The sequence below is a fragment of the Sceloporus undulatus genome, chromosome 1 (assembly GCF_019175285.1).
Source record: "Sceloporus undulatus isolate JIND9_A2432 ecotype Alabama chromosome 1, SceUnd_v1.1, whole genome shotgun sequence".
NCBI classification, from domain to species: Eukaryota; Metazoa; Chordata; class Lepidosauria; order Squamata; family Phrynosomatidae; genus Sceloporus; species Sceloporus undulatus.
In genome coordinates, this window is record NC_056522.1 from 234,591,383 (window position 1) to 234,603,600 (window position 12,218).

General features: G+C 36.4%; 1 protein-coding gene across 1 annotated transcript in view; it reads left to right on the top strand.

Annotated features, from left to right (window-relative positions):
* DPP10 (dipeptidyl peptidase like 10) overlaps positions 1-12,218 on the top strand; it is a 285,461-nt gene that overhangs the window by 233,496 nt on the left and 39,747 nt on the right. Inside the window, exons 14-18 of the mRNA XM_042458561.1 lie at positions 1,024-1,071; positions 1,530-1,651; positions 2,977-3,024; positions 5,957-6,055; positions 6,164-6,233. Coding sequence (XP_042314495.1) covers positions 1,024-1,071; positions 1,530-1,651; positions 2,977-3,024; positions 5,957-6,055; positions 6,164-6,233 — 387 coding nt within the window. The remainder of the gene's footprint in view (positions 1-1,023; positions 1,072-1,529; positions 1,652-2,976; positions 3,025-5,956; positions 6,056-6,163; positions 6,234-12,218) is intronic.

Sequence of the window (12,218 nt, forward strand, 5' to 3'; positions counted from 1 at the left end):
GTGTCATGGAACCCTTATAGAAACATACTTTTGCAAAATGGTCTCTTGTGTATTTTTATTCAGAGATGAAGAACTTTCAGTTCAATAGCCCCTTTCCCCTCATGATTATTAAGAGCCTAAATTGTCACACACAATTGCTATATTTTTGCTGTTAACCAATGGCTTTCTTTTAAACAGAACTTTATTGTGTTTGTTTACTGAAAATATTTCTAATCTGCCTTGCTGACTGTTGGAGGGCCTGAAGGAGTTGAACATAAACAAGACTGGATTCAAAATAATTAATAGTGTTGCCAGGTTTTGAAAACAACAATAAGGGACAGTCGAAATTCATGATGTGCAGTATTGACAACCAGAAAGTAGTTATTAATGAGTTTGTGCTCTATCTAAATGCCAAGTAAAAGTATTGATTCTCATTAACCTAGCCACACATTTCTCCATAAAAATTGTCCACATAACATAAATTGCATCATGCACACATTCTTTCTTTATGAAAGACCCACATCCCAAGATATAGATTGGGGGGGGGGGCATCTTGCAAATTCTATATAGAAGGGGACACCCCATATAATAAGGAATATCAGCATGTCCAATAAGGGAAATGCTTTCTAGACCTCAAATGAGGGGCATCCTTTATTGTAAGAGACAACTAGTGGTGACTGGTTGTGGGGAGGGAGTAATGAAGGAAAATGGCCACAGGATAACTATTAGGTATTGCTGCTGGTGCCACAGGGATGAATAGTCACTCTCTTATGTATGCTATCTGTCAACCCAGGCCTGTTAGCACCAGATATTTTCATTGAATCTCCAGTTCCTGGTCTTTCCCAAAGGAAGGAGGAGTAGGGAAGAGATGAAGACTCTCAAAGGCAGGGAAGCAGTGATATAAAGTTTCCATTGTTTGGGTCTCAAATAAGGCTAATGTTTCATAACTGTTCAACATTAGAAAGGCTTAGTTATTAGCCTAATTTATTTTTCAACATGGCTGAATATTAACAGGGCTGAATGCATTTCCTTTTTCTTTGACAGCTATTTTTTAAGTACTGAGAATTCACCTAGAGGAAGACAGTTGCACAGGTGAGCAGATCAACAGTAGTATGTTTTCAGATGGATTGAGAGGACCTTTACCTGTTTGTTTACAACATCTCCCTCTTGTTTTCCTGTCAAAAGGGACAATCTTGCATTCCTATTAAATTGTCATCAGTGAGCTACTTGGCTCTTCTTAAAGTTTATCACTTTAGTCACCTGTAACATAGCCTTAGTAATGCTGAGAGATGCACATATCCCCAGCTGCATATTGTGGGAGACTACCAGTGCCACTTGAGTGTCCCTAAGCTTGTGCAAACAGACTTCCTCACTCATGTCCCCAATACTTCTCAAATGTTTGGTAGTGGCAGAAGGGAAAATCCCACCAGAGGACAAACCAGCTGTTGGTAGATGGCAGGAATGAGTTTCACCCTGTTATAATTTATTTTTGTAGATATTATGCTCAGTGTTTATGTGAGCTTGATTAATACATGTTTTTGTCACTGCAGTGTGTCGACGGTTGATTTATTGAATCGTCAGTGCCTTTCATGCAATTTCTTGAAAGATCAGTGCACATATTTCAATGCAAAGTTCAGCCCTACAATCAAGTATTTTATTCTACAATGTAAAGGTAAGCCAGCCTGTTCAGTAGAACTCTTGCCATGATTCAGATCATTTTACAGAGCAAAACTTGTATGTGAATCAGGCTTCCATCCTGACATAAGTAGTATGAGATAATAGGAAACAGTATTGCTAGTCTGATCATAGAAATTGTTTTTAAAATTATAGAGAATCAAATAGGAATTTGTTGGCCATATGAATGAAGTAGTCCTTTATGGTACATATATTACAGATAATTCTACTATAACCCATCAAGTTTCAGATATTGTATGAAGGCTTTCTTTTAAGAAAAGAGAAAGATCACATTGCAAGTAGAATGATACAATCAAGGAGGCCACAGAACAAAGTTTGCAAAACCTGAGCAGAACAGTAGATGACTCAATCACTTGGAGGTCTCTCATACATAGGGTCCCCATAAGTTGAAGTCAACCTGACTACAAATAACTGCAGCAATGATACAGGAATTAAGTGGTTCCTTTTCTGTTTGTTGCCCATATTAATGAAGTAGCCCTTCCTTCTATTCTTTTTCAAAAACTAGAATCATTTTTTTTAAAACCTAGTTTTTAAAAAGCTATAATCAATGTAATATTTGTTAGCATAGACCCATTTCAGTCAGTGGAACAAGTTATTCATAACTCACCTAGGTCCTGTTAATTCTACTCTAAGTATGACTAACTCTAAATCCAACCTTTTGTTCAAATTGTCATCATTAGTAGGAATCCCAGGGAAAAGCACAGCTATTTAGCACCGAGAACACACACATGCACGCACACACACACACACACGCTTCACACTTGCACAGAGACAAATTCAAAGGGCAGCTTTTCTATTTGGCAGTGGAAATTGAAGCACCACCCTCACCCACAGGACCTCATAGAATACAAGCCAGGCAATCTTTGCCTGTGTACTGACAATCTTCCCCTTGAGGCTAATTTCTTTTGGGGGTTTTCCTTCAGTTCTCTGGTAGCCTTCAAATGACTTTGAAAAATGCTGAATACTCACTGTTCTCTTTTTGATTAAATAGCTTCAGCTCCATACATTTTATATAATCAAACTATTAATTGCTCTGTGTGTCAGTTTCTCAACTGTAAAACGGAGATAATAATAATACCTTAAACACGTATTATTCTCTGTGAGATTGCCCTAGTAATGCTTTGGAATTAATGGGACTACTCATGGGCTTAATGCTAAACTCATTCATTAATTGTTTTGTGGACTGAGTGCAGAGCTATTAAAGCAGATAATTCCAGAGATGTTTGCTTTCTACTGAAATTCTGAGAATCATTTATTTAATCAAATGCTTTAAGTAACTGTTTTTATTTGTTGATGTTACAGGACCTGGTGTTCCAGTTGTCAGTGTGCACAGCACAAGTAATCCTGAAAGTAAGTGTACATTAGTTCACTGTGTATTTTCTTGCATTTTTCTCCCCTTTGCAAAAAGAACTTCAGAGAATTAATTTCTAAAAGCCTATCTTAATTACAGCCTAACAATAAACAGTCTGGTAAGTGATAAGAATAGAGGGAAGTTAATCAAATGACTGTAACATGCCAAGGATTTCTCAGTCTGATGTTATATTAGATGTGCACCTTTTCTCTCCTGTTAATACTTACATTAATTAGGTGGCACAGTGGCATGATCCCTTTCACTAACTATGCAAATTGAGTTCCTGGTACAACACCTTTAATGTGTGCCTTAAAACACTTTAAAGCTATAATCCAGTTAGTTTGGATTAAGGTGCTATCTTCTAAATTCTAGTTGTCTAATTCAGCCGAAATTATTAAACCAGATTCTGCTTTTGTTTAAACCTTTGTAGTCTATTACAACTCTCTCTCTCTCACACACACTCATTTTTGCTCCATAGAATGAATGAATATATATATATATATATATATATATATGTTTGTTAGAATACATGTATTCTTCACATTGTGATGTCATATGCAGCATACTTTATTTTTTATAAGATACCATAAAAGATTTCCTTGAAGTATTTTTTTTGCCATTGTTTATTTATTTCAGCAGTTCTTATTTGTATTGTTGATATTCAGTGACAACAGAGCTTGGAAGATTTAATGTTTCGGACTACAAACCCCAAACCATCACCCTCAGCCACCATAGCCACTGGCTAAAATGGCTGGTAGAATTGGGGAGCTGTAGTCCAGAACATAAATTTCCCTAGCTCTACAAACAGCATAATCTTGTACTTGTCTATTCAGATGTAGGTTCCACTATGGTCAGTCAACCTATATAATTTAAATTGGAAAGGAAATTTTGCTGTAGTCAGTGAAAATATGCACCTTTTGAATAATATAATTGTTTTGATAATAACTGTTTTAATTGAGGAAAAACCCAGATTCACTACTCTCTTGTGCATGTTTTTTTATGTTCTCTTTAAAGTAAAATATGCTATCCTTGCCCATAGTAACTATACCAGGCAGTAGTCAGTTTAGTGGTTTGATGCTTGTAGAAAGACAAAAAAGCCCTGTTCTCACCCCTTTTAAAATTTTCATCTGTAAAGATTCAAGGAAAAGATTAATTCATACAGAACATTTTGGAAAGAAAATTAGGCAATATCTAGAGATTGTTGTTTACAATTTGTGATAAAACCAATGATGTATCTAATGCCTAAATGCAAACCAGATAATCTCTTCTATTAATAAAGCCTAAAACACATGATTGAAGGTTACTTCAATTATTGTATCTGAAACAATTATTACAACATTTTGGTTGACTGCCCGGAAATTACTTCCGAGAAAGATTATCCCTTGTTGCCCTAAATGAGTGTTTGTTTTTTACTTTTTAAAAAATCTGTATTAATGAAGGGAAATTGGAAGCTGTAAGAAAACCAATCAAATATTTATTCAGATACAGCTGGATTAAAAAAAATATGATTTCAAACACTACTTCAGTTTTTAGGATTTGCTACTTTCTGGTTAAAGCCTTTTTAAAAAAACAGGAAACAGTAGTAATAATATAATAATAAATTGTACTCCCTACCTGTCACTCTCCAAGGCTCAAAGTGGAGCACAACGTAAGTTAAAACAGCATGTTAACGCATGTTAAATTAAAACACATAAACCTAGGATACATTAAAATCATTCAACATAAAATTAAAAATATAGCAACTTAAAATTTATAGTTTAAAATAGACAAGGCAGGCCTGCTAGAAGAGACAGATCTTTAATGCTGTTTTAAAATTCAGACAGCATATTAAGCTGTCAAATCTCTCTTACAGGTCATTCCACAGCCTAGGGGTGGTCAATGAAAATGCCCTCTGGATTATAATTGCCAGCCTAGTCTAGATGTATAAATGGTAGCATTTTCTGCAACAGGCTGTGATTTTGCTTTGAAAGAGTATCATTCATTATGCCTAATATGAAATGCAATGATGGTGTTGTGTAGCACTGTGACAAACTGACTTACAAACCAGCCAATCAGAAGCCAGAGATCCACTAGCCAATCAGGTGCTGGCTGAGGAGTTTGAAGATTCTGCTTGGCAGTTGGGTTGAGTCAGTTAGGGCTTGGAATCCTGAGGGATGAAGCTGGAGTTCATTGGGGAAGATAGTTAGGATTAGAGACTGAGGGAACAGTATTTTGATAATAGACCAAGGAAGGGTCTGTTAGGTCCAGAGAGGGACAGTGTTAGTTATGGAGAGTCTAGAGAGGAGAGACTCAGTGTAGCCAGACTCAGAAAGAGGGGTTTGGGTTACATAATTTCTTGAGTGATAGTATAGCCTGTGTGGCTGAATTATTATTGGAAAGTTAAAATCAGACTTGTATATATGCAACAAAATAAGATGTAGTAACAACTTCATGTCAAAGTTACCTTTGCCTATTCTGTGTTAAAATACTTTTATTCTTGTTTAACTATCCACTTGGCCTGTGATTTAACATCCATCCATGCTACTGACCTTTAAAAACCCACAGGGGTGTTGGGTCACAAAGAAGGAAGGAATTGTGAGGTGGTGGGGAAATGTTACAAGCACTATTAGAACATTCCAAGGGTTCTTCATGGCAAATCAGGCACCATTTTGGCCCCAAATGCCTGGATTTACAATCATTCTGGGATTTTTCAAGTACTCATCTTAAATATGCCTTAATTATGCAGCACTTAACTTCTCCTAAATTAAAATATTATATAAATTCCCTCTTTGTTCCAGCACAAAGGACAGGGAAAATATGTTTATTTACATAAACATATTTTCAAAAATAACAATTTGGGGTTTTTTTCATGAGAATTTGTAGTTTATTCACTTTTTTTAAAAAAATGCACACCATTTTTCAAAAACTATGTCTATATTTTTGTTGTTACAGAATTTTATATATTAGAAAATAATTCTATATTAAAAGAAGCAGTTTTAAAGAAAATGAAATTCCGGACGGAAACCAGAATGCTTCACCTTGATGATTATGGTAAATATATGTAGAAATTAATGACAGGAAATATATATATTTTCAAATCATGTATTTTTTTCATCGTTGAAACTACCAGCCTTTAATGTTTTGCTCTTTTCTTAAAAGAACTTCCTTTACAGTTGTCATTTCCAAAGGATTTCACAGAACGGAATCCATATCCACTCCTCTTAATAGTGTAAGTATAAATCTGGTATTATTAAAACTGGCAAAACTGATTTCTGAAAATGTTTATTTGTGTGCTACTTAACTGTCAGAATAGTTATTTTAAGGAATTTTATCACATGCAATTTATCCCATCTTATCCCTGATGAAACAGATGTGCGTTTAACTGTCAATGACTGATCTTACCGCATTCTCCCATGGTCAGTCATATGCAACCCAGTATGCAACCTGGGCTTATCCCTTGGCTTTTCAATTTGTTATTTGTTCCCAGGTCAAAATGCAGGTTTCCCCACAGTTGGGAAACATGGTTGTAAAGAATTTTAGACATTGGAAAGAACTCTAGACCTCATAGAATTTTCTCCTCATATTTGAATGTCCCAAAGTGTTCCAAATGAACTATTCTGTGTTAAAAATTTGGCAGGTTTGCATAAAATCAATTTTCTGCATAGAAAAAAAAATCCTTTACACATCATCATCATCATCATCATCATCATCATCATCATCATCATCATATTTTCTTCACAGAACATACTGTTTCATTTGCAGGAAGTCATTCTGTGTGCAGAAAACAGGATTTTTACATTAAAAAAACCACGTGTTTTTTCTTTCCAAATAATTCCCCATCAGGCTTTGGGACATTTGAATATGGGGAGAATATTGTGGAGGAAAAGTCATGTTCTTCTGCAGTGGGAGAAAACTGCCATAATTATTCATCCTCACATGCAAGGACAAAATAATTGAGGAATTGCTGCCCCAAGGATCAAAGACAACTTTTAGCACAGAGAAGACCAAAAGGAATTAGTTTATACCCACTTACCACTCGATTTCTTGATGAGTTAGGCCAACTTAAGGTGAAAAACTTTGCTAGATGTATTCCATGGTGGTATTTGGGAAGGCAGACGAGGGGGGGGGGGCATGTTACATGGTTCATGTATTTTGTGGAAGATATAAACCAAAAAATGTGCCTGACTTTGGTGTGCAGTGTGCACATATTCAGAAGGGAGAAACTCAACCATATGGTTGGTGGCAGCACAGTCTAGTCACCAAAGCCTCAATAACACTATTATTTATTATGTTTTATTTCACCTTTCGTTCATGAACCTCATGACAGTGTGCATAGGCCTCACTTTTACTCTCCAAGTTAGATTAGGTTGAGAAGAAGTGATAGAAGCCATCAGCGACATACTTGTTCCTTACTGTAAATCATCAATCTGGTCACTACTGGTACATTGCTTACTATAAAATAGAGTAAGCCCAGTCATTTCATGTGGGAAGGCACAAATACTTGTACTGGGATAGAATTGTGCATATTTTAAGGATCCTGATAAACTGGGGACTACAAAAGTGAAAACAACAACATGGGACACATGTGTACCTACCTGTTGAACCTTTTTAGCAGATACAAGTATTATTTATGTATGTATGTATGTATATATGTATGTCCCATCTTTCTCTCAATATGGGGACTCAAGGTGGCAAACAGCAAATTTAAAACAATACAATTTAAAAACAATACAAAAACATTAAAATGTATACATATAAAATTTAAGAGAACTTTCTAAAGCTAGTACATAAATGGTATCTGACTCCTGTTAGGAAATCACAGATGATAAAATGCATATCACCTCTGTGTTGGAGAGATTGTCCAGTCTTAGGGACTTATATCCATATGTGTTTACACTGTTCCAAAATTACCCACTTCTGGCATGATGTGATCAACCAAATTGCTTCAATTACAAAACAAAAATAATTTTTGCCCAGCTCTTTTGTTATTTTCAATATACGCAAAAGGTAATAAATCTTTAAAAAATATAAAGTTTTGATATATTTTTTGCTGACAGCAGCTTTTCTAGAAGTGGCTATTAATTGGAAAACAGGTCTTGTATCCCTGGATACAAGGCTTATGGAGAAATTGACATATAACATAAATTTAACTCAAAACAACAAAATCAAAACCTGTTCAGGAAAAATGGTCTCCTCTTATAGATTATATTAATACACATTTTACATCTGTTTCTCCTCCATCTAGCCACTGTTCTTTATGGTCAGATTTATTTTAAATGAATTGAATTGTGTAAAACTTTAATAAGGAAAGATTTTTAATGATGAAACTTTTTATACCATTGTCTTATGATTGCAAGATTTTGTATGATATATTTTGAGTAATGTTTTAATAAAAAAAATGTTTAAACATAAAATTTAAAAAAAAACAATTTTAAGTAAAACATCTTAAGTAAAATGCATTAAAATGTAAAATGTGTTTAAAAACTCTATACGAACCTTAAAATCTAAATTACACATCATTTCAAGCCCCAACCTTGTCAGTCTGAAAAAGCCTGATGGCCCAAGAATGTTTTATCTCCCACTGAAAGAAGATTAGGGATGGGGTCATCCTGGCCATCCTGGAGAGAGTTCCACAGCTTGGGAGCAGCCACTGAGAAATCTCTCTCTCTCGTTCTCACCAAATGAGATCACAACACTCTAGTGGGCTCATAAAGGAAGATACCATTCTTCATATAACCTGGGCTCAAGCTATATATGGTTTTATATGTCAAAACCAGAACTTTGAATTGTGTCCGGAAACAGATTAGCAGCCAATCAATTTCTTGCATCAAGGGAATTGTATGGTCCATGTATCCAGCCCCCAGTTAACAACCTAGCAGCAGTTCTTTTGGGCCAGCTGAAGAAGAATATATGAAGCAGGATAATTATTAAATAATTTCCTTATTCCATACTTCATGTTGATATTATGTATTGGACAGAATGATGTTGATAGTTCAACCTCCCCTCCCCCTTATTTTGCTAAGAGTTCTTGTATGGCAGGGGGTTGGACTGGATGGCCCTTGTGGTCTCTTCCATCTCTACAATTCTATGAGTTATTGTGCCTCATAAAATGTACAGAATATACATAAGGGGACCGTGAACATTCAAAATGGTTTTATGAATCTTGAAGTGACTGGAAAACAGCCTCTTCTTTATACAGTGTATTATTAAATTTTATGTAATACCTGAAGGATTGTATTACATTGGATTTGACATGTAATTTTTCATGGTCATTCTTTGAAGAATACATGACAATTTACAGCAGATAAGATAGCTAAGGATTGCTGCCTCTGACATTTCAACTATCTTATGGAATTAGAAGCTTCAAGTAAATACAGTTATTCCTCCATATTCGTGGGGGCTAGGGGAATGAGACCCCCATGAATATGGAAAAATTGCAAATAACCCCCCCTTCAGAAGCCAGTTAAAGAGAAGGGTGAGCAGGGAAGAGGAGTAGCACTGTATGCTCCTTTTCCCCCTACCCTCCTGTCCCTTTAATTGGCTCCCTGACCCTTTTCCTCCCCAATCCTTTCTTTGGGCATCCCAGGGAGAGGATGAGGAAGAATAGACAAGAGGTGCCTGAGACCCTCCGAGACACATTTCCTCTCCAATCCTTTCCATGGGCATCCCAAGGAGAGGATTGGGCAGGAGAAGGCAAGAAGTGACTTGGCCCCTCTGAAACCCTTTTCCTCCCCAATCCTTTCCATGGGCATTGGTTGATGAAATTATATAAGCATAGAAACCAGGTGTGCCTCCCTGGGGAGACCTTTCCACAGGTGGGAGCCTGCACCTGAAAAAGTTTCCTGTATGCCCCACTTAGCTCACCTGGGATGATGGAAACATAAACTTGGAGTGATTTCAGTGCTCAGAATAAGTGGCATGGGCAGAGGTGTTACAACAGGTTACATAGGAACTCAGCTGGTTGCCTATTAGTTTCCGGGCATGGTACAAGGTGTTGGTCATCAAGGTGTTGATTACCTTTAAAGCCCTACATGGCTTGGGCCCAGAGTACTTGAGGGAACGCCTTCTTCCCTATTGTCCGTTCCACATACTAAGGTCCTCTGGAAGAAATAAATCTACTACAGCCAAAAAAATCTAGGCTAACATCAGTTTCCCAGAGGGCCTTTTCTATTACTGCTCCAAAACTATGGAACGACCTGCTGGAGGAGATCCGTCACATTCCCACTCTGACAGCTTTTAAGAAAGCACTCAAGATGGATCTCTTCTGGCAGGCCTTTGCAACTTAGTTACCCTCCCCAGATATAGAGATATTTGTCCCCTCATCTGTCTATTTTTCCCCGCCTATGTTTCTGCCTATTTTTCTTTTTTGTTTGTTTGTTTAATGTTTTTAAAGTTTTTATACTATTACTGTTTAATTCTGTTTTAGTACTGGGAATGGGGGGCGGTAGGTCTAGGGTTTGATTTTTTTAACATTGTAATTTGATGTATTTTATTGTTGTTACCCGCCCGGATTCATCATAATCATCATCATCATCATCATTATTATTATTATTATTATTATTATTATTATAGTCATATATAAATGAGATTTGATCCCTGCTTCCATCCATAATTACCAGAAGAGCAGCTATCTTACTCAGCCCTGGTGGCACAGTGTTTAAATACCTGTACTACAGCCACTCACTCACAAACCATAAGGTTGTGAGTTCAGTGTAACGAATAACCTTTCTTTTCTGGCACCCAATTATGTGAAGGCCCCGTCTAGTCACTCTTCACCCTAACTCTGCCACCAATTTATGTGATGCACACCCAAACCACAGCCCTAACTGACTCTTCCCTCAGGAACTCCTGGAACCCAGTCCTCTCTTGGACTCAATCGTTCCCTCAACTGTCAAAACTCAACTGTCAACATTCCAACTGTCAAAACCAACGGACACATGGAATGTTCAAAAGCTCCACATTCTATTGGCTGGACCTCAGCTGCCTTCTGATTGGTCAGCCGGGTGTTCTATGCACCACACACCTTCCCCCTTTAACAGATTCATTGACACACATAACCAACCGGTTATGTTGGTCAATGAATTCCCAATTATAAATTATGCTTACCCATTTATCAATATTATATATAACATAATCTAAACATCAGGGGTGTGTGTGTGTGTGTGTGTGTGTGTATACATTTTTAAATACTTGTTTTATCAGTAACCATTACCAATTGGTATCTTTGGGATTTTTCTGTATGTTTCCCTTATAAACATATGTCTAATCTCAATTTTATTTGTTATAACCACTTACCATACTTTTCTTATAAGATTAGCATACTGTAACCATAAACCATCTCACTTGTTGGGTTTTAACACTTTAATAACCTTTTCCCCCAACTTCAGATCCTTTATATGTTTTATTTAAATGTTTTTATCAACCATATATTCAATCTTTTAACCCTTTTCTCTTACTGGATTAAAGACTGATGGAACATTATCTCCAACCACTTTTTCCCGCTCCCAGTATGGTTTTGAAAATATTTCGTTTTCCATTATACTAATGGCAGACAATAATATATTAGTTTTCCAGTCTATCAACTCATTTATATCATTGTCCTTTTCAGTTTTTTCTGGATCAGTTCTTGTAACCGACAACGTGTTGTTGTTTTTATCGGCTGTGGACTTAACACCTCATCTGGTAAAAAGTCTTTGTTTCTTCCTGTTTCACTGGACCAGATTCTTTGAGTTCGTTGAGCAATCTTTACATCTTCTTCTGTAGACTGTAAAGTGTCCCTTATCGAAATCATCACATTCTCAAGATAGTTCATCACGATCTCTGTTTTTTCTTTCTCTGTTGAATCTCCTTTCCTAGTTGGTTGATGGCTTTTTGGGTCCCACCAATGCTTGTCTGTCATCTGGTCACCACCAGTATGCTTGACAGTGAAGTTTATAGATGTTTGCATGTTCTGTATACACACAGCTATCCTTTCAAGCATTACTTTTTAAAGATTCTTCCAATCTCTTTGAACTAGACCATTCCCTTGGGTTATATCACCCATTTGCCCAACTAAGAATTTTTCACCAATGTCCATGACTGCTATTTTTTCCTTTTTATTTATTATGTCTACTTGCTCTTGTAAGGCTTTTTCTTCTTGTGTAATCTCTACTTTTTCTTTTTGTCTATGACTCTTAGATTTTATATCGAAAAACTCAAGTTGGAGAGTATTGTA